The sequence below is a fragment of the Pagrus pagrus genome (assembly GCF_965226575.1).
Source record: "Pagrus pagrus genome assembly, chromosome: 10".
Taxonomy (NCBI): Eukaryota; Metazoa; Chordata; class Actinopteri; order Spariformes; family Sparidae; genus Pagrus; species Pagrus pagrus.
In genome coordinates, this window is record NC_140194.1 from 15454037 (window position 1) to 15481670 (window position 27634).

The following is a 27634-nucleotide window of genomic DNA, read 5'->3' on the forward strand; positions in this document are numbered from 1 at the left end:
TAATGTCTCTTCTTCATTCTTAGCACAGAAAAAAACAACACAAATCATGATATATAGATATTTTTATTACAATTATCATCTATCTTAGCCTTATATTCCAGTTTGTACATTTTTACAGATTACAATGATTTTGCTTACAATACAGTGACCCATAAATACACCACTCAACCAAGCCTTTTAATACACACAGTGTTTCTTTTATGTTAGCGCTGCACAAGCATGGAAGAAAATGCATTTGAAGAGTTTGGGTCAGAGTCAATTTGTTATTAAATCTCTGACACCCTCATGGGAAAATGACTCTACCAACTGCCAATAGTTAAATGTTACTGCCATTTTGGTTCAAAGCATGTCATGTGCTCAAGGGTATAAAAATAGCCATTTTGTTTTTTTAATTCTACAATATATACATTAATATCTTCACTGTCACACAAACACAGTTAAGATGGTGGTTTATAAATATGTGTTACTCTAAAATGCTTTGTTACTCTACTGGCAGTTTGTAATACCACTAAATATTCAGAATAAGGACTTGTGTCTTACACAAACACCTTGATAAACTGAGTGCTGTGAATTATGTAATAGCAAGCAGACTGTTTAAACAGTGGACACAAAAGGCAGAGGTGAGTGGCAGAGCATAACCCAAAGCTGTGGATAAGAGTAATCACAGTTTATGAAATTATACAGTTTTTCCCCTTGTGCCCTTTCTTCTTTTTGGACTTAGTCCTTTGGCCATAAGGAGGAGAGGACATGCCTGCCACAGGGCTGGGCAAGTCATCAGTATAGTAGTATCTATGGGGCCTAGGCTGAGGGATGGGCTGACCTAGGAAAAAGCCTTCTTCCTCAGAATCAGAGGAAGACGAGGAGCATGTGGAGCACCAGTCATCATCATCCCCATACAGCCCCATGAACCTTTCCATGGCTGGGCCTTGTAAGCCATAGTCTGACATGGCAGCAGGACTTGGATGGCCGTGGAAGGCTTGGCGCCCCTTTGGGCCTAGAGCGTTGCCTCTATGGTCCACTTTGTAGCACATTTGAGCCCTATCTTTGGGCAGAAGGTTAAGAGCATTGTCAGAGCGCGACTTGCGACTGCGATGCCTCCTGTGGTGGTGATGGTGGCGACCAGAGTGAAGTTCCTGGCCCTGCTCCTCAAAGTGGTACACTCTCCTGCGAGTCCGTTCACTCATAGGTGGTTGGCGCACTGGAAGATCGCAGTAATGGCCATTGTCCACCACGTCATCAGAAAATTTGACTTGCTGCTGCCTAGATTGTGAACGTGTCCTCCTGAGGGCAGGGACATGAGGTTTGGGTCGATCCTCTGGAAGGGGCAACTCCACTTCCTTTGGAACAATTTCCTCCACCTCCCCCTGCTCAGATACAAGGCTCTTCAGGGAAGTTGCACTTCTGTGTAACATAGAAGAGTTGAGGGTTCCCATATTACTGGTTTTCTCACAGTCTTCGGTCTCTAGTTCGTGGAAACCTTGCAGGGAATATACCAAAGGTCTATCTTTACCATCACCATCTACTGAGGCCCCTGGAGAGGAGAGAGAAAAAATATTAAATGTTTGCACATGGACTCAAGACTTTAAAAAACAGCCATTGTCATCACATAAAAGATTACTTTCTCAATATCTGATCTATCATTTCTACCCACCGGTAATATTGGAGAGTGCTAGTGAGTCCATAGAGTCTCTGACACTCTGATCTGTCTTTTTGAACTCATCTGTTATGCACTCCAAGGAGTCATTATACCATTGTGGCTCCTCTCCTTGGAAGCCTCCTCCAGCCCCATGATCCAGCTCCAACTCTTGGATCTTTCTGCTGCTCGCTGGGCCTGGATGGCTGCCATAGGCTGAATCCCCTAGCCCATCCTGTGACTGGGCCCAGTACATTTCTGCCTGGTACTTCTTACTAGCCAAGCTCCCCCTTCCTCCTCCACCACCACTGCCAGCTTTTGAGGACTCCTGCTTTGACTTAACATCTTTTTCGGAGATCCAGAAATCTGTGGGTCTGGAGTCACTGGCTTGCTGGAAGACCCCATGTTCCCCAAACTTTAATAGCAGCTGGGTCATGTAGTCTTCATGCTCAGCCCATTCCTCCTCCTGGTCCTCAGGTGCCTCTGCTTCCTCACTACGCCCTCTCCAGAAATGTTCATCAGATAAGTTCATGTGGGCAAGCTTGTTGGTCAGGGTGTCATCAGCATTTCCACTGAAGCCAGGGAACTTATAGTTGACAGAGGGTGAGAAGAGGAGTGACTGTCGGCATTGGTCCGCTGAGCGACTGCTCTTGCCCATGCGCACACTGCGGCGGGATTCACGTGAGCGTGCTGACTGAAAGGCTGAGTCGGAGGAATCAGAGGCATGGACATCTTCCCCAAGACTGCAGGCCTTGGAGCAGTAAATGCGGCCCTGGTGTGGCAGGAAGGGGCAGCCCAATAGAGAGCTCTTACACTGGGCACAGCTGAAGCAGGTTTCAGTGGCATGCCAGTGGAGCCCATCATAGGTCATCTGAGCATGATCAACACCTGGAAAAGGGGAAATGTTGAGATGGTTATTAATACTACTCTAAGGGCTAGACAACCATGACAGGTGTTTTATTTTAACTCTAGAAAATCATCTTACCAATATGTTCTCCACAGGCCTCACAGTACTCGGCATAGAGAGACTCAAAGCAGCCACAACAGTATGGTCTGCCGTCCTTCATGATATAGCGCTGCCCTCCCAGAATTGTCTCGCATTCAAAACAGGCAAAGTGCTTCATGTGCCAATGGCGCCCCTCTGCCTCTGTGCACTCATCAGCGAAGATGATCTGTAGACATAGATATGCACTGGATGAGACACAGATGTACAGCCAACGTTTCCCTTTCTGGCTGTCATCACTTTTTATATATTTGTGTTGGATGTATCCAAGACAGTGGAAATATAAAATAAATGATATTGCTATCCCAGAGGAATTTGAAAGACCATAAAACTTCAGACTCTGGATGTTTTTCCTTCACTACAATGTTTTCTCTCAGTATTTCAGTCTCGTGGTTTTACCTCTTCGCAGGCTGAGCAGCGTGGTTTGAGTAGCTCAGCGTGGTGCCTTCCACAGTGGATCTTTCCATCATGGTAGAAGTAGATCAAATCCACCAGCAGTTCGCTACATGTAGAGCAGGCGAAGCATGCAGGGTGCCAACACAGCCCAGGGCCCGCCCTCGCGGCGAACACTGCCATTTCTCCACCATTGATGTTTTCACCACACTGTAATATGCAGACATTGTTGATTATAACATCCTGTAAAGACTCTGAAATTGTTCTTTAGCTTTAGTTCCCAAATATTCTGTGATAAGATTATCTGAATCCTGCACAGGCAATTACATCTATCGCACAACTGCATGGACATAGATTTAACTGCAAGTCCAAATTTGCGACTAATGTAACACAAATCCATAAAAACTAGAACATTATATGCTCTCCAAGTCCATTTGCTCTGTTGATGAGAGGGTAAATATGCGGCCCATCTGTGCATGTCAGCCAATTGGGTTGTCCTAACTGCAGTCCCAGACTTGCCAATTTGTTTTTCTTCCCTGACCTGTCATTCTTAGCAGTGTGTTATATGAGGACATGAGTTTTTAAATCAACTGCAGTGACTCTGGCTAAAACAAGAGAAAGCATGGGTGTGTAGTGGAGAGCTACATCTGACAGTTTGCAACCTCTGAGTGCACAACAATAATTGAGTGAAACACTGGCATGAACCACTCCACAGAGAAGACTTTTTAGTCATTTTGGCTGCAAATCCAGCTTGTGTTTAGGGATCTCTTAAATAGACTGGCTGATACTCAGATCTTTATTTCAGCTTTCCCTCTGGGTTTGAGCTAGAAATTGATCCAGATTAGCCGAATACCCACAGAGGAGACGTAGAGAGGACAGGCAGCAAATCTTTTTGTCAATACTGTACTTGGAAAAAGGTTTTTAGACTTGGAAATAATACGAAACAAAACTTCATACCACAACTCTCCCAGTCCCCAGAAAATAATACATTCAAGACAAACTTACATGCTCACAAATGCTGTTCAGAAGATTGCGGGGCAGCAGTTTCACTGTGCCCCTCCCCAGTGCTTCCTTCTTCCTCTGGACACTGAACATAAGTAGCTCCTTCTTCTCCTCCTCACTGAGGGACTGGCAGTAACGCACCTGGGAAGGAAAGTGATGAAGTTATGAGCAAAAAGATTTAATACTGTAAAAAGAAAAAACTGCTAGTTCAAGTGACCTTTTCATTAAAACACCCATTGAAAGATCTAATTGCAAGTCCGCTGGCCACTAATAAAAAGTTATACACTTAGGTAAGTATGAAAGAGGGCAGAGTGCATACCAGAGCATGCTGAACAAAGGCAACTCTTGACCCCAGCTTGCCCTTCCTACACCCCCTACATATCTCCACCCACAGCCCCTGATTGAGAACATCATTTTTACAACAGGCCTTTTTGATGTTTCCCAAAGCCTTAACAAGAGGGAAAGCAGACGTTTACACAAACAAGGCCTGTGTTTAGAGTGAAATCAAGAGGACGGGCAACAAAGGGAGAGAGACAGCCGAGTCGAACTGTGGTGCCACTGCGGTGGTGGCATCACATAAAGCCTCTTTCAACCAGCGTCCCTCTCTCCCGCTGAGCAGTCCTCGTAAAAACCACTGCTATGACAGGAATCCTGCTGGTGGGGGCTCCTGGCAAACATCATAAAATCATCAAGTCAAAAGTCACATTGTGCCCACACTACATGTCTACAAGATTGTGGAACAAAAATCCCCTAGTGTGATGTCAACGTGAATGCCAAGGGCTCACATTAGTGGGATGGCATGGAGATGGTGAGGCTGTTAACGCTGTGGGTTTAGCGGGTAGCAACAGATACGGCTACTCAAACAAAAATAGAGAGTTTATCTTTTCTGCAGCTGTGGTGTAAATGAGAGGACCTGCTGGGATGAATTTTATGATACTTGCATTTACGCACGTGCACACAAAATATTCTCACCTCATTATCATGTGGTGGAAGTTGGTAGAGGAGCTGCTTGATTCTAAACTTCTCTCCCGGACTGTTAACATAGGGGGTCTTATCCTCTGGCAGACAGGAGAAATATAACTGGACCTGGGGACAAGATGGCATGGAGTATTTAGATTAGACATTGGAACACCTCAAGACAAGGTGCTAGGGGTTTGTTTACACTGCTGAAAAACATTTTTTAAAAAACGAAGCAAAAAACATGTTATGCAGAAATGAAAGGTTCACTGAAGGCCCACACAAGACAAATTAAAAACCGTTCCAAATTATATATTTTCAAGCGTGTGCGGTCATGAATCTGAACATATAGCTGTGTTTTTGTTCCCCAAGACGTCTCGAAGCTTTTTTTAAACCCAAATTTTAGTCCGTGGAATTGCAGCAATATATTATTGTTATGATCTTGGACCGAACAGGCCATATTTATGAACACAAATTCTTTTCCAAGGAACCAGAGAACAAACACATCAATTTGGGATGAGACACATTCTGGGACAGCTCCATGTGAAATGTATGGAAGACTGACTTTGTGGAATCAAAGTGTTTGCTTGTGTTTTCCTAACCCCCGAATCAGCTTTAATCAATCAATGCTCTCTGATGATGACAAGAGGAATAATTTTCTTCATAAATCTGGACTTAACAAGTCAAAACAGGTCAACAGGTCAAATCAGTTTAAAGATTGTATTTTTCCACTCATATGCTCGTCTCTATAGGGACAGGACAAAGCAGCCTGTCGCAGTGGCACTTTGACCCTTGGGGCTGACCACTGAAAACTAAACTTTATGAGGAAGGGGCTATTACAACAGGCCAGATAAAGAGGTGGGATGTGCTCGTCTTGTGTGTTGGGGGGGCTTCCTGCAGCTTCAGCCGTCTCGAGGGGGGCTAACAGCAATTTACCCTGACAATCAACCCAACGTTTGCCCCCCACCATAAATTATGCACATTTTCATGCTGCTATTACCCCTCATCCAGCTCCCTAGGGGCTGGGGGAACAGTCAGCTATGACCCAGCCCCTATGTGTTTCTTCACTGTAATGATGACCCATAATACACGGCCCATTCAGGGCAATGGCTGCAGTAAAGACATTACAGTTGACCCATGCATTTCCAAAACAAAAGGCCCTGCATGTTTGGGATTTAAGGTTTTCTTTTGCTGTGAACCCGTCTTTCTTGCCCATCTCCCCCTCATTACTTCCATGTGTGTTGTTTAACAAGGGAAGTGGGATGGAGAGACATGCAGAGGAAGAGAGAAACAGCCAGAAAAGAGGAGAGAAAATGCAGCAGATTTGGGAAAAGTGCCACATCACACTGTCTGCCCCGCGGACACAACTAACAGCTCTGCCTGTGTTTGCGGAGGGGAAAGCTTGTTAAAAGGCGGCCTCTTGATTCCTTATGTTGCCAGCAGCAGAAGCCTCGACGCACCAAGTCCTTCTCTTAACAGATCCCTCATAATCACAAGCAGACTTTGCCATGCCGCAGTTTGTAAATAAAAGCGCACACATCCTGACTGTTAAGTGGCTGCCTGGTAGAGCCTGACAAGTCTGCCTCAAACAAAGGGACCAAGCAACAGCTTTATGAAATATATTGTCTGGTCCCATAGGTGCCATTATCCAGAGACTGTAGTTGGTATGTTATTCACCAATGTGCTGAATAGCATTTATCTGGGCCAGGCAAATGGGCTGGAAGGGAGTTAAAATCAGGTCAGAGCTGTTTTTATTCACCGTCAGGAGGATACATCATTATTCGCTGTGGTGATTTGGGGAAATAATGGTTGTGAACCAATGAAAAAGGTACCACAATTAAAGAGAACAAGCTGTGAGGTTTCTTTGTACAGCCTAGATTCCCAAAAAGTTGGGACGCTGTGTAGAACATAAGCAGATTGAGATACTAATTGGGATACACCCGATTAAAAACAGTTAAGTTTTGCCTGATCAACTTCACAGATTTTTGTAAATATATGCTATATGCAGGGGGCAACGAAAAGACTGGGAAAGTTCTAATGCACAAGCAAGGACGGGGCATTGTTATTTGCGTTTTATGTAGTACCTCAACTTTTTTGGAATCGAGGTCGGTTTACAAGGCCAAATTCATTCTTTACAACAAGTTTATTGAAGCTCGGTTTGGAACGCCTTTCGTGAATTTCATGAACAATCCCAATGAAAGTAGTCCATCCTTAGCATGTTTTGCTCACCTGTTCAGGTCTAAGGCCAGGTGGCACCCAGGCGTACTCCTCCAGCGCACAGCCAGAGTCATCATCGGAGGTGGAGCTGCGCTGGAAGCCAGAGGTCAGCTTACTGACTTTCTGCTCCATCATCAAGTCTCGCTGGCGTGCCCCACCCTGGAAGCCAGCCGCCGACACTGCCGCACTCGCCAGGCTCATCAGACGCTCTTTTTACTAGACAGGCGAAGCAAAAAAAAATGGAAAAGATGGGAGAGGAAAGAAAGGGGAATTGGGGTGAGGATAGGAGGCGGAGTGGGATTGAAACAGACATAAAAACAGAATCTTGGTTAACAAGCCATTACATCAACCAAACCCCACATAACGCTATCCTCACACCATCTAATCCAGTTCTCTCATGTCAGTGCTATTCCGCTGAATGTTAACCACCAGCTGAATCACACCATCACTGTCTCTTTCATGAGGCCCACAGCCCCCTTCAAAAGCCAATTATGGCATCTGAGCAAGCTTTTCTTGGTTCGCTTCTGGTGATGAGTCTACTTCATAAAGACACTCATAAAGAGAACTATACCCTTTCACTGCTGTTGTGGTGGCAGTTAAACATGTGCCCTCCTCATGTGGCTTTTGAGGATGTAGAGACCATTAGGAAATTCCCAAAGCTTCATGAGGTGACGTCCAATCTCATTATAGTGACAATAACAAGCAGTTTCCTATTCATAAATACACAGTGAATTCAGAGTTACTTATATGTTTGCCCAGTCTTGGGCAATGTTTCAAAGACCTCACATTCCTTTCCTATACTGTAATTCAGTTTGCCATCAACTTAAAAGCAAGAACAACACCAGACGCTGGCTGTTAAATCTTTAGGTTTCACCTTATCTGTGGAGCTGAGGTCTGAATGAGTCAGCCTGTTGAGGTGCTACATCATACTATGTCCCAAGAGGGGCCACCACGTGGGATCTGATGCTGGCTTGATCAGTTGAGCCTGTGGTCTGTATAAACACAGGCCTGGCCTTAGACAGGGCCACCATATGGGGAATGTCCACAATCCTGGTCTGTCCCTTCATCTCTGCTTTTTTCTTTAGGCTGTTTGTTTTCCAACCTGCTGCAGTGAGTGTCTGATCATCCTTTCATCTCTTAGATGGACAGAACAGTGCCAGACAGGTGAAGTAGTTGGACAGGGAGAGATGGATAGATGGACGGGGTCGACTGATACTCAGCTGGACATTGACAACGCAACAGAAGGAGGAAAATAGAGCAAGGGGATCAAAGACTGGCACAGTGTTGACCTATGTGTGTGGTGGCCGTAGTCTGATTTTTCTACTGAGCTACATGACTGTGGTGCAGTAGTTAAAACAAGATAGAACAAGATAAACAAGGGCATAGCTTGATAAAATAAAAAAACATTGAATTAAGGCAATATTTATCGTCAAGCGTGACTTTGACGCAACTTTGGAGCAGCAGCCAAATGTGACATACTGGGGAGTCAGTTTTTGTGTTCTGTGTGACAAACTGAGTTCAAGTTTGTGAAGCAGCTCAATACTAAAACTAGTAGCTAATTTTGAAGAATCGTCAGTTAATAATTAAATCACTTCATTCCCTGAGCTGCTGTAAGCTCTGCAGGACCAAGCAGACACAGAAATGATGAATGCGTGTCCAGTTGTGGCCATTTCTCACAGGCCACGGGCTCTAGCTGAGATCAAATGGGAGCCCAGCCAGCGTCCAGCAGCCTGGCCCTTACACCACCTCCCCCCGCGCCTCCACCCCCTATGGCCGACAAGGGCGCGGAGGGCCGTGGAGAGACAGCTGAGAAAACCAGACACACTCGAGTGCAGCCTTTGAACACCGGCGTGACAGTAGAGGGGCCTGAAAATCTGCGCTCTCTCCTGGAATGATATATATGCCCGGCTGCCCCCGGGAGTGTGCGGCTCCTATGCATGCATGAAGACGGAATGCACATATTTGTGCTTAAGCGTGCAGACATTTAGACACAGCAACATAAACACCCTGTCAGAATCAGCTGTACGTATCCAGCTTCTCTTTTAGCGACGACTCTTTCTGAGATAGCGGCACACGACACCCTCATGTGGATGATTTACTGCTGCACTCGCGGCATGCCAGGCCAGGGCAGCTACTGGCCATTTATATCAACTCATCTTCCTCAAGGACAAGACAGCCCGCTACTGCCAGCGACTGGCATGCCCCGCAGTAGATTCAAGGGCTTCTTTTGGCATTTGTTGATTGTACAACAAAGTGTCAAGTCAGGCGGATTGGCTTATGACACGTCCCATTAAAGCGCCTGATGTCCTGAACAATGGCGCCTTTGTGAAGGAATCCACTGAAGGCCTGTTCCATCAAGAGCCTGTTTATCTGCCTTTAAGTCTTTTTTTTTTCTCTCCTGAAGATGTGGTGTGTTATCTCCTCATGCATGACAGTTAAAGCCTTTAAACCCAGATAACCTGTCTTCAGATGAGAGACGGCGAGAAATGAGACACTCTCCTGTTCTTTTCGCATCTATTGACTTGCAAATGAGACCAAAATAACCTGCAAAAATGTGGCCTTGTTTGAGAGCAGCTTGGGTTTCACGTGGGAGATAGCTAACTATAGGCAGGTTCTATCAGGAGCTGAGAGACTTCACAGTCTCCCAATTTTATCAGGCACAGACTCACGCTCACTCACGCGCTACATTTGTTGGAAAGATGTTTGCTTTCACATGTTGGCCGAGCCTCCGTGAGGATGTATCACACAGCCAAACCTGACTCACAGGAATGTCAGGCTTGAACTTAGGCCAGGCCGAGAAAGAGGAATAAAGGATACACACGACTTGATGTTAGGCAAAGCCCCTTCCTCACACAACCACCATCTGCTCGGATGCTAATTGTCATGCAGCTAATTTCCTCTCTTTCCACTTTGCTTCCCTAACTTTCTGAATGACAGAAGCAGCAAGCCAACTAACCCAACCGAGCTTATACTGACTTACTTGCCAAGTCACTGACTCATCACTTATACCGGCTTTTAAAGTTTTTCTCCCAACAAGGGGCCTATGGTTTGTGAGATTAGTTTTGTACTCTCCCCCTTCTCACTCTTCCACTCCCCCCTGCACTGCCCTCCTCCCACACTAGCCAGACCCCTGCAGTCCTGAATGTTTAACAGCCCCTCACTCTTTTGTAAAGGTGCTTGTTAACATGGCTTTGGGAGCTGCAGGCCTGCATATCTTGACTGATCTGCCCACAGAGTGCCAGAGGGTGGTGGTGGTGGGGGTGAGGCTAAAACGGGGGGACTGACATGTATGAAAATGTTAATGTGTCTTGTTCAACAAAAGAGAGATGAAGTAAGTCAAGGCAGGTGAGAGAGCAGAGCTGGAATAAATGCTTGCTTTGAATGATTTTTCAGCGAGGGAAGTTTTTCAGACATCCCACAACATATTCTCAATGAATGAAGAGGCCTGTCTAGTCAAAAAAAGTGCACAATGGCTACGATAGTCTTGTTGCACAGAAAGCTTGTATTCCAACCAACTCTATCAGTGAACAAGTAGGTGCAAACGTGATTCATTAAGGGACAAATTATTCACCCTTAAGAAATCACTTTGCAGAATACCAACCCCTCACAGGACCTCATACCATGACCGACCAATAAATATTTCCATCAGTGAAACTTTTAAGAGTATTCGCCACCACTTCGACCAGAGTCCCCCCAAAAGTCCAGACACTGGAGCATTGGATTAACAACCCTTGAGAGAGTGCACAGGAAAAACAAGCAGCTTCTGGTCTGAATTACTGTCTATATTCCACTAGGAAGTGGATGATGGACATGCACACAACCCAACACAGTGCTCTCTGTCAGTTTGGTCCGGGCCGACATGTTTAACTTGGCTCACGCGAGGTCGGCATTGCAGGACAGGCTCTACTTGAAGAGAAAAACAAGATTTTCTGTTCATAGTCCCTTGCTTATTTGAGCTTGAACTCAGACAAATCTGTTTCTGTGTCTGACAAGATGTGTCTGAACTTTAGATTTACGCAGCATATTATTGCAACCTCATATCCCAATATACATAAATATATTCACATGACTTCCCATAAACCAACTGAGATCTGAGATGCAACACTTTGGATTAATGGAGTTTCTGTCTGCAGATGATATAAATCCAGTCAGTTAGGTGTAAATACTGCTCGGAAGTCTCAGTGACGAGAGAGCGAGAGAGGAGCTCGTTTTATGCAGTGTCGAGGTGATACATGGCTGGAGTTTGGTCAGCTTATTGAGGTCTCTTCTCATGGACGGGGGAGTGTTTTTCCAAGACCAAATGGATGGGAGTGACATCCCCACTGAGATCTACACTATGGAGACCACCTGCATGCGCTGGCCAGACTGAACTCAACACACACGTGCTGCTGTCGCATAGCAGGCACCAAACACATTTACATCCCAGTGTTTGCAGTATAAGTGACCTAAAATCAACTCTTTAATCACTCACACAGCCTCAGTGGGAAAAGTGTCATTCTAAAGGTGAAGATCTAACGTTACACTGAGCTCCAGGTATACATGTGATGTGATATATGTCATCATGCAAAATGCAAAATGATAGATTAATAATTAAACTGCCCTCCCATTAAACTAAATAATCCAAGAGATTTCAAATACATTTTTTAAAAGTCTGAACTCGGCAGTTCAAGAAGCTTGTTCCATCTAGTAGCAGAAGACTTTCAGAAGTTCAGGATGAGTTATGGTGCAATGCGTTAACATCTCCACTTGTTCAAGTAGTTTTCTGTCAGCAGAAACAAAGCAAATTCCTCCGAGAAAAAAAACCAACAAAAAAACAGATTACATCTTCTTACCTCAGCGTAGGCCAACTCTCCTGAGGCGAGCAAGAAAAAGGATCTTATCACCACCAAATCCAGTCCTAGATTCCTCTCCAGCCTCTGGGCTCCATATCTACACAAGATCCTCAGAGCTCTAATTCCAGGACAGAAGCAGTCAGCCTTCTCTATCAGCACTGTCAGCGCAGTAACAGCCCATATCAAAGCTAAGACTGTAAAAAGTCAGGGAGATGTCTGTCTGAGTGCGTGGGAGAGAGTGTTTGAGAGGGGTGTGTGCGTGTGTGTGTGTACATGGAGCAGCTCAACCAGATGGTCATCCCACCCTTGTCTCACTCACTCACCCTCCACCATTCCTCCTCCTCCTCCTCCTCCTCCTCCTCCCTCTCCCAACCCAGCCTTCTTAACCTCAGCCCGGCCCCTTAACCTCAGAGCAGCCACTCACGGCACAGGCTCTCCTCTGCTGACCCTCCCCTCGTACTTCAAACATATGCTTCCAAATGAGAACCACCGGTAGAGCTCCAGCTCACAGGAACTGCGCTTTTAAGTAGCACATCAGTGATGGCGGAGCTCGTTTTACCACACCGACCGCCCCATCTCCACAAGAGCTTTCACATGACATTCCTCTTTCTCCTTCCCTATCAACAGCTCAAAGATGTGGGGAAGGTGGTGGACGTTACAGTCAGGCTTTCGGTTATCTGGTGGTTCGTCTCTCTTCTCTCGTGCTAAAACGTCACTAAGTTACAGAGAGCCATCTGCTAACTACAGCTTCATGATTACAGAGTGATTGTTGGACCAAATGGACAAAAGATGCTTTATTTATCCCGCTGCAATAAAATGACTTCCTTGCGTCTACAACATCCTGGCTCAGCCTCACATAACCCTTCCTTCTAACTGAGCATGATGTCAGCAAGTCTAACTGAGGCCATCTAAGAGGCCTCTGACACATGATTCACAGAGGGCCTATACAAAGAAATGACTTATACCACAAAGCTGTTATTATCAGCTTAACGTGTCTGAGTGAGCGTGAAAGATGTCCAACTTTTTTCAGCTCAACTTTGATTAGACACAATGTACAATGTAGCTACATTATGGGAATCTGTGCAGTCATAGTGTAATGCATTCATGCAAGAAGTATTCAGGTCCTTTCCTGAAGTAAAAGTACTAATACCACACTACAAGTACTGCCCTTCAAGCAGTAAAATGGTCTTTTATGTATGTTGCATTTTACTGCTGTAGATGTTAAAGGTCGAGCTCATTTTAACTACTTTGTATAATGTTGGGTAGTTTAACCTACAGCAATGCATCATGTTCTATAAGATCATCATGTCAAATCAAAATCAAATCAATTTTATTTATACAGCCCAAAATCACAATCACATTGCCTCAATGGGCTTTACAATCTGTACAGTGGACGCCATCCTCTATCTTTAGACCCTCTATTCGAGTGAGGTTGCACAAAAAGAAAAACACTCGAGTAAAGTACAAGCAGGCTTGGAGAGTGATGGAATACATGTAACAGGATGATGTAATTAGGACACAAAAAATAACTGTATTCCGGTAAAGTTACAGAAAAAAAAAATGTAAATGAAATAAAGAATGTTATACTAGTCTGTAACTATTCTATAAGAATACACACTTGTGTATTTAGTTAGATGAAATAATCTTACTGACGTACTTTTTCTCTCGCCTTTATTTGCAAGTGTTTGGCATTGAACTAATCCAAAAGTAAGAGAAAGTAATCAAGTTACATGGCTTTAACATGTGACCCTACATAGTTCAGTACTTGGTTAAATGTAGTAAGGTTAAAGAAAATAGCTTGACGACCATGTCAGCTTTTTACTATTAAAGCAAAATTTCTTTCTCAGATATGATGATCTGCTGCTTTTATCTCCCATAAACTGAATATCTTTGTGTTTTGACTGTTGTTCAGACAAAACAAACTATTTTAATAAGTTAACTTGGACTCAGGAAACTCAGGCTTTTTTCAATGTCATCCCTAATTCAGCTGTATGTATCTTCAAATCCCACACATGAAAAACCTGAATATTCAATGTCTAATAAAGCAAACTTTCCACAGAGGATCATCAACACATTGCTATCTTTGGATAATATCCAAGCTTCCTGTTTGCCTTGACAGCGGAGTGGTGCTGTAGGACAGGAGCTAAAATTACAGGCATGTTCCATGAAGCCTACATGTACATATCCGCCCATCCAGTGAAACTCCACAGAAGGACGCAGTTGACCTCTGCGTCTCCTTCACCTCTGCAGGAATGTCAGAACGCGATTCTCTTCCTGTTGCCTCAGAAAACAAAAGTGACCAGTTCGGGTCAAACTCTGGCAGTTGCACCTTTTGCATGCTTTTGTGGTTGTTTGGTTGGAAAGTCCAAGTGCTACTTTCTCCCAAAAGGACACGTTTTATAGGGGAAATAATTGTGTGTCAGAGAACTAAAACGTCCATCCTTTTCAGCACAAGGTTTTGCTGCAGAGGGTTAACATACTTTAAGACTGTAAAACAAAGCAGTAGAACATTTTATTGGGAGGTAAGGAATCTATTAAACAGCTAGAATTGCTTTCTTTATTATCATTTTAGCAGCTGCTTAATTTTGTGGAGGTGACGTCAGGGTGTAATTCTGTGAACAAGCACACATGCGTGAAGCATTTACACTGCAGGGTTTTTATGTAGGGGCTGATATAACAAGGTTCACAAGGGTTGAGACTATTATGTAGCAATGAAATTGTTTCAAAGAAAGCGACACAAATGGAACAAGCACTACAGCATTTACCTGCACAATTCCACCTATTATTTGATCATTTAAGTCAGATCCGACTGATACGTTGAACTTAGTCCAGCAGAACATCATTGTCTGCCTGCTAACTGGTCTAAAAACGTCCTTTAACCTTAAAATATGAGCCAAAAAAGAAGCGCAAAAACATTCCTACTCAGTGCTTGCTTGGCTCACCTGTGCGTGACTGACAGCATGTGATTGATTGGCACTTTTTCCATCCTCGGCTTGCCTACACACACCTCACATTCACACCATAATGTGATGTGAAATATCAGCGTGGGTGGTGAATGCTGTCATTTAAATTTAAAAAATGCAGCTTTGACAGATGGATATTCCTATCACTGAACAGGAAATACGTTAAGGAAATGTATCTAAAACAGAAAAATGTGACTGAATAAACTGATGATTGACGTTCGTGGATTTACAGACGTCTGCATGGTGAATCTAGCCCGTATGGGTGTGTGGCCAAAGCCATTGTGGCAGCCAAGGCCAGAGAGGAGAGGCACCCCAAACCTCAGGCCTTTGTACTGGTCCTAAAGACTCTGCACACTGATCGATTAGCAATTCTTAGAGGGGAGGGACGACACAGCATCCTGCCTTTGAGGGGGCATTCATGAAATGCAAAGCTACAATGGTAAACTAATCTAGACAGAAGCTGCAGAGCCTATTCAGAGTAAACAGAATTGTTTTTAGGGGATGATTACTTCTACAATTAATAGTTTATTTCTACAAAATGTCCGAAAAGTCTCAAAAATGCTAATCACAATTTCCCAGAGCCCCAAGTTACATCTTCAGATTATTTCTTCTGTCTGACAATAGTCAAGATTCTTCACTTACTACTTGATTAGTTTAGCATAACTGATGGGGAGAAGCAGAAAATCATTAAATTTAAGAAGGTGGAACCAACAAATGTTTGACATTTTTGCTTGAAAAATTACAGAATCAATTAATCGTTTATCAAAAAAGTTGGAAACTAGCTTTCTTTCGATTTCTTTCCGCTAACCGTTGCAGCTTCATCCATTACCACTAAGTTGTCAAATAGTGATGCTTTGGGAGTGTAGGTCCGGTCGGCTGCAATCCCAAAGTGTCACTATTTGTCGAGTTCAACATCAACTTTCTTACAAATTTGACCTTAAAGGAAACAGTTGCCCTTCCTTTTAGTTTCTTCTCAAAAAAAAAAAAAACTTGAGTAGCAGGCTTTAAAGTTCAAAGAATAATTGTTGGCCTTTGACAATGAACTAAGCTAAGGACAACTATTCAAAGGCGTCTGTGGAATATCTTTAGTCTCTCATGTATCAGAATAACAACGTCCCAAGTCTCATTCTGAGATCGCACAACTCTAAAGTTAGAAGTCGCTGGCTGCGCAGTTCAAGGTTCGCCTCAGATGGTTGAATAATATTAAGTTGGACAAGTCATGCATCCCTGACCTCTGACCTTAGAGAGCACCAGATGACCCATAAATCTATGGCCCCGGGGGCTTTACTGCCCATTCCCCTGTCATAGCCACAACGATCTGAACAGCACCTCACACCTGGTCTGCACCTTCTCACCGCTGTAAAAAAAAAAAAAAAAGAAAGAAAAAAAAAGCGGTGAGGTACTCCATGACCAGCATGTCCTGACAACGACAGGACAGGGATGATCATCATCAGAACCAACGCCCGACGATAAAACTGCATTCTTTCCTGGTCCAAACACGCCCTTGAAGAAGGGGACCCATAAAACAAAGTGTCTCGTCAAAGCTGCATCTCACAGTAAGCATATAGAGACGGATCTAGCATGTTTAAATGAGACAAATTTGAGTCCCCAGAAATGCCATAAATTGGGGCAAAGGGAAGGTCAGTCTCTAACTCACCGTCACTGATGACCATTGTTAAGAGCAGCTCTCACTTGTTTGTGAGCTACCTTATAAAAAGTAGGCATTCTCAAGGTTTAAATGACCTGCCAGCGGGTATTAGCAGGACACAGGCCAAACAAAAGCCTCAGTTATAAAGGCCAATAAAAGCCCATCACTGTACTGTAACAACAATCCTTTTTACGCCTTGAAAGAGGGAGGAAAAGGTCAACTGGTGGAGCAGTCAGCGCATTGATATTGACTTAGCAAGATTGGCGCTGACAAACTCAGGTCAGACTGTGGGCTTGTTAGCCCTATAACCCTCACATAACCCCTTTTACTGTTTCACTCTGACACATTGGAGGCAGCTGAGGGCAAGGCTTAGATCTTAGCTTAGTTTCTGACAAGAGACATTTGTAGAAATTAAAGGAATATATCTGCTCACGTGTCACTCGCTAAAGATCAGCCGTTTCTCAAGAGCGCTGAGTGGGAAAAATCAAAACGAGGCGAGGAAAGGATTCAAGATTTAAATTAGTAGTGAGATACGGTTACATGTGAACTTTTCAACTCTGACTGAAAATCTAATTTTCTGTCTTGCCAAACGGCAACAAAAAAGGTCATAACTCTTCAATCCATGAAAGTCCGTAACCAAGCTGTCTGCGTTTAATTATCAAATTACAGTATGTAATGCTGTTGAATAAAACCAACAACTTATTACTTGTTAGGAAGATGATGTCAGTCTGGATGGCCCTGATTTCATGGAAGCAATCAACAAACATAATACTTATCAGCCCATTTATTTCTGCTTTATTTAATTTGCTGTAACCCCATTGTGTCACGTATGATGTAATACAACACGAATGTCCAGTTTCCATGGAGTAACCATGACGTAACACATCTCCGCTGAACAAAGCTTGCGGCGTCAGCGCACAGGTTGCTCCTTCACTTTTTTCAAAAGTACACCACTGTCTAACTGCTTCGCCAAACATCGCAGAGATGTACGATCGGGACCGCTCATATTTCACCCTCAATTTGACACCCTCTCACCTAGTTGTAAAAGCCGGACCTCATTGGGAACAATGGGAAGTGGAGCGACAGAGCTCCTGGGGCTGTTAAAGGGAGGAAGCCCCTTTATTTGAGGACACTATAACTCAACAAAAGCCTGTGGCTGTCTGCACACAGAGTGGGCCGAGGATGAATGAGGCTGCTCTTACACTACTCACTTGTGCTGACAAAAGCACTGGATCAGCAAAGGCCGAAGCCTGTCATGTGTGGTCTCCACGGACAAACTGGGGAGAACATAGACATAAAAGGTACAAACCAGTCCCATTGACACTTTAAACCAAAGAGTGTAACCGACATGTCTTTATTTTCTCCATCATTTTATTTCTTCACTTTTCTTCTTGTTCCTACACTTGAATGTTTGAGCTCACTGTGTAGAATGATGTGTGTGCAGTTTGATACTAGAAGGCTGAGAGTTTAAATGTTCTCTGTGCTTATTGAAGATTGAAAATAGTTTGAAAGGCAATAATGAGGCCTCATTTATAAAACGGATGTACCATCGACTGATCAACTGTACCATCATAACTTATGTAAGTGTAAAGTAGTTATTTATGAAAGCTTACACTGATGTGGAAATGATCTTTATCTCTAGCAAAGTTTAGACTTGATTTAAATTATCTTCCTGCTGGTTATATAAGGGTATTGCAGTTTGGGATGCATACACATCCAAGCCTGTGGCGAACTTTGCGTGAGCTTTATGAACAGTTTGCAGTGGCGACACACTCTCAAGCTCTGCGTTTGGCTTATGCCTCACAATATTACACACGCGATACGAGACATGCAGTGACCCTACCGCTGATTTGCACAAAAAAGGAAGAAAAGAAAAGACTATGGGTGAGAGGATGGTTCAGGAGGCTCCGCAGGCAGCAAGGATTATTTTTGCGCTGAAAACGTTAAACTGCCTACTCTCATTTGGTTTAGCTCGTTCCTGGTTCCCCAACCCATCTGCGACTCAACCAGACATTTCGCCTGTTAGATATCCAACAGACGTCAGCAACATGTCCCTGAGCCTCTAATCTGGGGCTTTTTGTCGGCGAGCTCCAGAAAAACGTCAGGGACAGCAAGATCAGGGCTAAAATCAGCTGCTGTTAATTTAAGATGAATTGTTCCCAACTAAGTTCAAGGATAAATCTAAGAACATTTTTATAGATGAGGCCCCCAGTCCAATAGTCCATATGCACAAGTGTGATGTGGAAACTTGAAGCCTCTGGTGCACATACACTGAGAATGGACTGTCCAGTGAATTAGGAGACATCCGGTGTCCAGCAGCCAAACTTGTGAAATTAATTTTTAATGAAAGAAAAGGAAAAGGTGCTGCTTTAGTGATTATTATTCAGCAAAACCACCATTCTCATGTATACCTTTATACATGGGTGGAGGCGATCTTTAATTTTTTTTCATTGACCAGGAAAACGGTCAGGTTTTCCATGCCGTGTAAAAAGGTTTGATCACTCTTGTTGAAACAGCCTCCCGTCAATGTCCAGGTCTAACACTTGTGACCCTGAAGACTCAACAAAATGTTCAGCTTATGACATCACACTTTCAGAACGTCCAACTCACACACCACTTAAACCTCACACCTCACACATCTGGGCTTTTCACCTCAACTTTCCTAGAAGTTCAACCGTATATCCTTCACATGGCAAGAAAACTATTTCCTGTGTGTTTCCAGCCCCTGGGCTTAAACGGACACATGAAGGAGACCGCGGTAACAAAACAGGCAATAATCGGGCGTGAGCACTACGAGCAAGTCAGTTTGGAAGGAGAGGATGTAGCCTTAAAAAAAAAAACACAGAGAAAGTTGGCAATTCCCACAACTGGAAGCATTTTCGTGCAGCTTCAAAAGGCAAACCATGGAATCCAACAATACTCTGAAACAGTTAAGAGCTGCTCAGTCAGGATCCCACTAATGATTAACATTCCTGGAGAAACACTCTGTTACAGTCTTTTTAGAGCGTTCTAATTAAACACATGCTCCAGTGCCACAGCACAGAGGGAACTCTGATGACTGAGAGCGGGGATGCGTCTTTCCAGCTCTGCTTAATTGGACACAATTTAAGTCATTAAGGTGGTAGTAAAAACAGCAGAAAGAGCAAAGGAGAGGCCCAATGATCTCCCCTGTAAGGCTCCCTGCTGCTCTGATGTTGTTGACCCCTTCACCTCTGCTACAGAAAAAAAAAATCTAGACCTACTTTCATCATGAGATGTCTGATGGAGATTAATGGCTATACCCTGAAAATGTATTGATACTGGTTGTAATACATATGTGTTATGTGTCTGTGCCTCTGAAAAGGACAAAGAGGCTATACATGTATGGAGGTCCTACATCGTGGGAGGCAAACCTATATCTGATTAGCTATGCATCTGTTTTCCACATTGAGTTGCCTTTCTCTGTGTTGATATATTGTCTATAGATGTATTGCTGAGACATGATCTTTTTTTTCATTCGTAAGTAAGTGATGGGTGAGTGTTGGGAAACAAATTGACTTCTTCCACTCTTTAAAAAGATTGCTGACATAGATTGGCAAGACCGAGTACAGTCAGATGATTGCGACATTTGTCTTGTTTTTATTTATTTTTTTGCACTTGTTGTACCATCTTAGGTTCATTCAAGTATAACAAAATGCAGTGGCGTACTAAGATTGTTTTAGGGGCGGGGGCAAAAAAAATAGGAAGGGCACCACATGTATGAGGGGGGCACCAGCGCGCAGAAAGTTGCGATGTATTTATAGTGAAGAGAGCGCACTTTCGCCCCTCCTGCAACACCCACCAGTGCCCAAGGAAGTTGAATGAAGTTAAACATCCAAATATGGTTCAGTGTGCAGGGTTTGTTGGCTGCTTTGGTCACAGAAGAGGCCAAAAACTACATTTTTATGTCCTTAAATATTGTAGCAAAGAGTTGGTTATGAAGATGATAAAATAATAATACGAAGCTCTGTAGACTGAACCAAGAAGGCAAAACATTTATTCCACTCTGTTTTTGTACCTTTCACAAAAAATTCTGATATTATTTCTACCTAATCCTTGCTAAACCAACTACCTATATTTTCAAAAAGATTTTTTTGCTGTTGCTTTAATTCAGTTCATGAAGTTGAAAATAGAATAGGAGTGTGTGTGTGTGTGTGTGTGTGTGTGTGTGTGTGTGTGTGTGTTTGTGTATTCAGGACTAGTGAGATCCAATCTGATGCCCTTTGCAGGCCTCACTCCAGGTTGTCAGATATACGGGCCAGACATGGGGTCAGTAGTGCCTGGGATCTGTGTGTGAGTGTGTATGCATGTGTGTGTTTTGGCACGGTGAATGTATGCAATGGAAAAAAAGACACAACTGGCTTCCTTATCACCCCCCAAATTAAGGATACCAGTCCTCCAGGGCTGAGCTTATTCTTAGAAACCTTGCCTGTAGTGCGTCTGTTTCTGCCAGCATCAGTGTGTTATTTTTGGAGCTGCTAATACTGAGGTCACTAATGACACCAAACCATTTTCAGTCAGCATCACAGGCCAGCATAAAGGAACATGTGACAGAGTGGGGATACATGCTGTGTGTTATAATAATAATAATAATAATAATGATTTTCCATAAAGTCTGAGATGCCTTTTCTTCAAGTTATATTACTTTCCAGCATCATAAAACATTCTCCCTGAAGGGTCAAATGTGTGTTTGCCTGCAGACAGGACTCAAACGCACAGATGTACACATCTGGTGAGCCACTGCTCTTGTTTTCTTTGGGAGCCCAGCCCCTAACAGGAAGACAGTGCGAGCACAGCAAACACAAACCCGACTCTTTGAACTGGCCTCTCACTAGGAGCTGCCGTCAGGTTGTTGTGGCCAAACGAACTCTTTCTGTGTCAGCTCAGTGGGCCCATTGTGGGCCTCAGGCTGCCGCTCTGCAAGACATGTCCTCAGTTAGCCTTTGTCAATATTGACCCATCTGTATGTTATCCCACAACACCTACCTTCACTGTGATGTATGACTATTTCCAACAGATAAGAACACATTCCTCTGTGTGGAGAGATGGACTATAAGAGATTACAAGGTAGCAAATACTAAACATAAATCCAGTGATAGTGAGCTTCATAATATCTGTCAAATCTCACAGCAAGTAAGGAGATGTGGGTGAATACATTGGGATAGAAAAAACATTTAAACACCATGTTTCATGATTTCTTGTTCACAGAAACGGTCGTTTTACTGCTAAATACTTGAAAGGTTGTCATTCAAAATAAGGCGTCCTGATTATATTTGCATTATTGCATTATTTATGTCATTATATTGTATATGTTATGTATTGAATCCGATGTGCAGCTGTGATTTTTGGTAACACACAGTATGCTGAGCGATATGAAGACGTTGCACTGGGCTCTGGGAAGTTGTGATGAGCATTTAATGATAAATCAGTTAGCGTGGATATAATCGTCAGAATGAAAATAATCGTTAGTTGCAGCCCTAATGACTACTGTCTTTTGTGAAGATTAATCTCACTTTTGAACACCAAATCTCACATACTTTGCTATATTTTAAATAATAAACAAGTACACTGAAACATGCATAATCTGAATTCAATGTAGGTCCAAACTCTGTTGTCAAAAAAGCTTTTCTTATTAGAAATCTGTACAGAGGGCTACGAGTGGGTTATAATAATGTAAATGTGCAACACCTCTCGAGGAACCTCACACGAAATTATCAGGGATGTCGTCTTCTTGGATGGAAGATCCTGTCAAGGAATTATCTTTTTGAATTAGCAGATGTGAAAAACTCGTCCAGTGAGAAACAAAGAAAAGAAGAAGCTGTTTAAATATTCTCCCCCAAGAGAACATGTAGGGGATAATGTATTGATTTATTGCTCTGTCTTCCTGCTAATCCCCTTAATGGTGTATTTTAGGAGATATTTTAAATGAGTTATTATAAATTCAGCACCGGGTGATTTGGGAATACGGCCAAGCTCTTAAATTCGTATCTAAACCTGATTAATGGCAGCGTAAAACAGGACAGGATCCGAGTTTTAATGAGTAAATGTTCTGAGAGGAATATCCTGGCAGGCATCCAGCGGCTGTCCCTGCGTGTCTGTAACTGTGACCTTTCAGAAAAATCTCAGGAAATACCTTGTTGTCAGTCCAAAAAAATCCCTTGCCCTGCAGAGTCCACTTTTAAACCCTGTTGACCTTTTTCCATATCATCCACGCTCACTGACTCCACCCCTGTGACAATGCCAACAGAGCTGGAGGAACAAGAGCCACAGGAAGGGGAGGGAGGTGTGTGTTTTGCATATTTCCAGCTGTGGGTCCGGAAAGCTTTAACTGAATCCCCTGTTGTGTCGCGGGGAAATGAGCTGGGCTTTTTAATGACTATCTCAGTGTAATATGTTTTCTTTTTCTTCCAGCCCTTGATGCTGCGATCGCTCGGATGGATCCCTATAGATGTAGAGGAGAAAACATGCTCTACTGCAGACAGCCGTGACTTTCCAAAAAGTTGCTGACACTTGGCATCTCCACATCTGTTATTCCCCTTTATCAAAGACAGACATGTCGATAATTACCACTTTTGTAGCACTCACTTCACCGTGGTTATTATGCAGTGCTCATCCAGAGCTGAGCATCATGCCTATACATGGTGGTGATAATGAAGCATGTGTGTCGAGTCTGACTTTCATCATCATGGTGGTCTGATGGTTAGTCCCGCAATTACGCTGTGCGGTTACCAGAGATCTGCCGGGGCATTAAACTCCAGTGTGAGAGCCAAACCCGTTTCCCTCTAACATCATCCTGCAGCTCCTAATAAACAGAGTTGTGCCTGGAAGCGCTAAATCACTAGCTACCTTTAATCACTTTAGAATAATGCTTAGCATGTGGATCCAATGTGTGCCACTGCTGCATGCAGAACCCACTGACTCTCATACATGATGCCGTTCGGCACACATGGCATGCGCTGCGTTATTATCTCTCACACAGACAACAGCATCCGCAGGGGATATCTCAATCTCGACAACCGCAGTGTAACAGTGCCCTAAATCTGACCATCCAGGCTGCCGTCCATTCAGCCTGCCCCAGTGACCACAGAACCAGGGACCACCGGCGTTTAAACAAGCCATACTTCATCCAGCCTCCTGCCAACCTACCACAAACAGTTTACAGTCAACGTGCTCTGCTCTCTGGAGTTTGTCTATGGCAACCCGACTCCATGCCACATCTCCCCGTCCACAGCCATGAAAGACTGGCCTCCTCTGACAGCTCCTCACAACACACGGCCCTGTGCCGCTCCGCTTTTAGCCCTACTGCGGTGAGCTGGACCACGTCTGGGGATAAAAGGCTGCCAGAGTGTTTGGCTTGCAGGCGATTTACACGGACGCGAGGGTGATTCATTCTAGCTTTGCACAAACAGGCGTCTGTGTACATTTCGCTGGTACTGGGCTTTTAAATCAACAGTGGGGACCGTATACACACGCGCACTGGGACCTACATTCTGCTCATTCACACTCAGCTGGTCGACTGCCACACACGCGCACACTCTCCGACACCTACAGACAGTCACACACACGTATAGGTGAACACTTTGTCTCCGTTCATCTGCTCCTCTTGGATAAAAACACACACACGCACACACCCCGACATGCCCCACTGTTTATGTCTGAGACTGGCTTCATGTCTGTGATTCGTCTCCTCCTCCACCACTCTTGCTGTGCACTAATGCAATGGCACACAAATGTGATAATGTTGTAGCTAGCTTCTCCAGTTGAAAGGTGCTTTATGAAGTGCTATAATGCTGCCAAGTCCTGAATCCTCCAGTCTCTGAAATAAACCATCAACATATTACACATTTATTAAAGGGTAATTCCACCCTTCTACACATTAAAATGTGTTTACAGGTCTTGGGGAGTACTACTGCATATGTGAAAAAAAGTAGTATAAAGCCTCTTGAGCCACCAGAGGAAGCTGTATGTATTCTGAAGAAATGCCTGGATGGGTGACTGCACGGCTAATTGAGCTAACTAGCAAACAGCAGTTACAGTTAGCAGCAGGTAGCAGTTATGTCATGTGATATGTTGCTTCCTATTTCTTTTGACAAGTGGCCGATTGTTACATATTGCACTTTTAACATTTCTATAATGAGTCCAGTGTTATGTGAGTGAAGTGTTAGCCAATGGACTGCTTTTGAAAGCCTGGTGCCTACATTACCCACAATGCAACTTGGCCACAGGTGAAATCAGTGGGGGAAAATTATCAGATTACATGCAGCTTCCTCTGGATCCACAAAAGGCATTTATACTACTTTTTATCACATAAGTATTAGTACTCATTACTCTATATGTGAAATATGCAGTAAGAGTTTAATAGTTAATTGTTCACCCTTTAAGTGAGCACTTGCGCACCAAATTGGCCGAACTTATCAGAACCGTGTCCTAGACTGTTTCTGATGAGGCCGTCTATTTCAGCTCCCAGAACAAAATGTTCCTTGGGTCTTATGATTCTATTAATGGTACCTTTGACTCACTTTGACGGTTTTTGAAATGAGACATGAACAAGCACCGCGTGACATGTGGAGCTGCTCCCAAGACACCACTTTTAAATCATTTGCTCTATAAATAACTTAACTTTCTCAGAGAATTCTCACCTGCAGCAGATCAGTGAAAGTAGAAGCTCAGCCCCTAACACATGCCTGGTCTGCTAGATCATCTAAACATTAAATAACTGCAGCTGTGAAGTATGAGATCCAGATCTCAGCAGCGATACAGTATGTTGGTCCAGCCAATAACATTTACAGTAAAGTACATTTAATTCATCGATTATAATTTGTATGAGAAAGCAGAACTTTTTATTATTAGTATTATTGCTGGCTCTCAGATGTAGGCCAGCATGCCCTCATTTTCTATTTATGAGCACAGGGTTTAAATGAAAGAATAAGGCCTGTGTTGAACAGCTGTTCTTAGCTCAAACGAAATATTTTTTGATTACTTTTATTTGGATGAAAATAAGAAACAGTTTGTAAATACAATGCTTTCTGTGACTCCTGGGCAGAGCAGGTGTCAACCTCTATTCTAGCCACTAGGTGACACCACCACCTTGGTTCTGGGCTCTGTCCTCCCTGTATCTCCACAATCACTCTGAATACTTCACCCTCTTCCTTTACTGGCCACTGTCCCAAGAGGAGAATAAATACATAACAGTGACAGGATGGTTAAAAGTGCTGTAATCATGGATGAAAGTGACCACATTTCAAAATACCTCCCGTTGCAATTTCAGCAGCGTTTTGGTCTGGTGAGATACATTTTGACAGTACAAAGAAGGAAGAAGGTTCTGCACAATGTCAGCGATGCCACTTCAAAGTGCTCCGAGGTATAATTTTACAATATATCCACCATGCACATAAAGAGATCAGGGCACCTCCTGAGTCTGTGCTCTCACCTAGCTGTCAGGCTTCAAGCTGAACCATCCTGAGCACTCTGTTTTTGTCAGCTGTGGCCACAGTGACAGATTTCAGGCCGGTCTGACTCTGCGCTCTTGTGCACTCTGCCTGAGCCAAGTGGGTTTGTCATCCTGTCAGCCCCTGAGAGGGCTATGCACGGGACTTAATGGCTTATGGCGATGTTTACCGTGCTCCAATGAGAGCAAAATATTGTCTTGGACTGCCATGGTTAAATATAACAGCAAGTGCTCTCCTGTGCCTTGCAGATTTAGCACTTTGTATCACAGCTGAGAATGGAAATGTTTGAAACTTGTTTCATTGTTCTGCAAAGGAAAAACTTTATGGCAGGTTTAGCTCTGAGAGAGGTCCACAAGGACTGATGAATTCACTGAAGCAGCTTGCAGGGTTATTTTTATTTTAAAGAGCTGACTGCACTGGGAAAATATCCCTCCTAATAAGTCTTTAAGGCTGATGCTCAGTCTTAAACACCTTTCACCACGTTTCTGTTCTTTTTGTTTGATTCTTATCTAGAAAACAAAATAGTGCAGATCTAAAACATTTCAGGACATTTTTTTCTTAGATTTCGTCAGAATGTGTGGTTCCCATCTTATCCATTATGGTCAAAGTGAGAGTGACTTGTACTGTATGTGGCCGGAGTGTGCGACCACATTCTCCCTCACTCAACAGCACTCTTGACAGCTATGGAGCCCTGCAGTGGCGGACAAGCAGCGGTCACGGAGCGCCGACCAGTTGTCACCAAAGTGACAGGCGACAGCTGAGTCCATACATCTGGAGGCCCCGGGGGACTCCACACTTCCACCCAGCCCACGTCTCTGACCAAGTTTTTTCAGCGTCAGAGAAATGAGGCTGCTCTGGCTTCACGCGCAGGGGAAAGTGAAACGTGTCTCTTTGGTGATGTTGATGCGTAAAAGCGCAAAGCAGCATCGGAGGATTGGGGAAATAAAGCCAGTTTGATGACTTTAAAGTAGCCAATGACCTCTAGGCTCCTCGTAGAGTCTCTACCAGTGCAGCTGATGGAAGTTGGCTCGTTTTAACTTTTAAAGAGGTCGTTTTGATTCTTTTCCACTGCACCATTTTGAGTGCGATAAACCTGAAACTGAGGTGACCACAAAATAGGACAAATAGACCGGAGCAGCAGTGAGATTATCTAAATACTGCACACACTCTTCAGATTAATGTGCAAAACTGTTAAAAAATCACTTAATTGCTTGCTCCACTCACCCCCAACGCGTTCAGTCGCAGCACACCGAGTATCCAGAACCAATATTCCCGAAGCGAGAAAAGCGACTCACGCTGCGTCTCATTGGCATAAGATGAAAAAGTCCAGAGAGGGTGCACCACTGTGCAAACAAAGCTGAACCCAGAGCTGTGCAAAGCGATAAGCTTAAACTCCAGAGTCTGGCTGCATCGGTCTGGTCTGGTCTGGTCTGACTTCACCCGCTGTCACCACATCTCACTTGAGCGGCGCACGGTGCGCAGTGTGGTGCTCCTCTCGGCGGTCACAGGGAGATGACAT

The 27634-nt window shown here is 43.8% G+C and overlaps 2 protein-coding genes across 3 annotated transcripts in view; one reads left to right on the forward strand and one right to left on the reverse strand.

Moving 5' to 3' along the window:
* The window catches only part of LOC311264110 (periphilin-1), a 29662-nt gene extending 21274 nt beyond the window's left edge, over nt 1-8388 (forward strand). Inside the window, exon 11 of the mRNA XM_084364701.1 lies at nt 8347-8388. Coding sequence (XP_084220827.1) covers nt 8347-8373 — 27 coding nt within the window. The 3' untranslated portion in view covers nt 8374-8388. The remainder of the gene's footprint in view (nt 1-8346) is intronic.
* Nucleotides 45-27634, reverse strand: prickle1a (prickle homolog 1a). Of its 2 annotated transcripts, none has more exons than XM_084364697.1 (8): nt 27340-27634; nt 7218-7421; nt 5004-5117; nt 4035-4172; nt 3036-3239; nt 2619-2805; nt 1652-2521; nt 45-1531 (listed from the first exon to the last, which is right to left on the reverse strand). In XM_084364697.1, the coding sequence occupies exons 2-8, from the start codon at nt 7404-7406 to the stop codon at nt 669-671; spliced, it is 2565 nt and encodes an 854-aa protein (XP_084220823.1). In that variant the 5' UTR covers nt 7407-7421; nt 27340-27634; the 3' UTR covers nt 45-668. The 2 variants fall into 2 exon arrangements, with proteins under 2 accessions (XP_084220823.1, XP_084220824.1); XM_084364698.1 differs by lacking the exon at nt 27340-27634 and adding an exon at nt 12038-12301.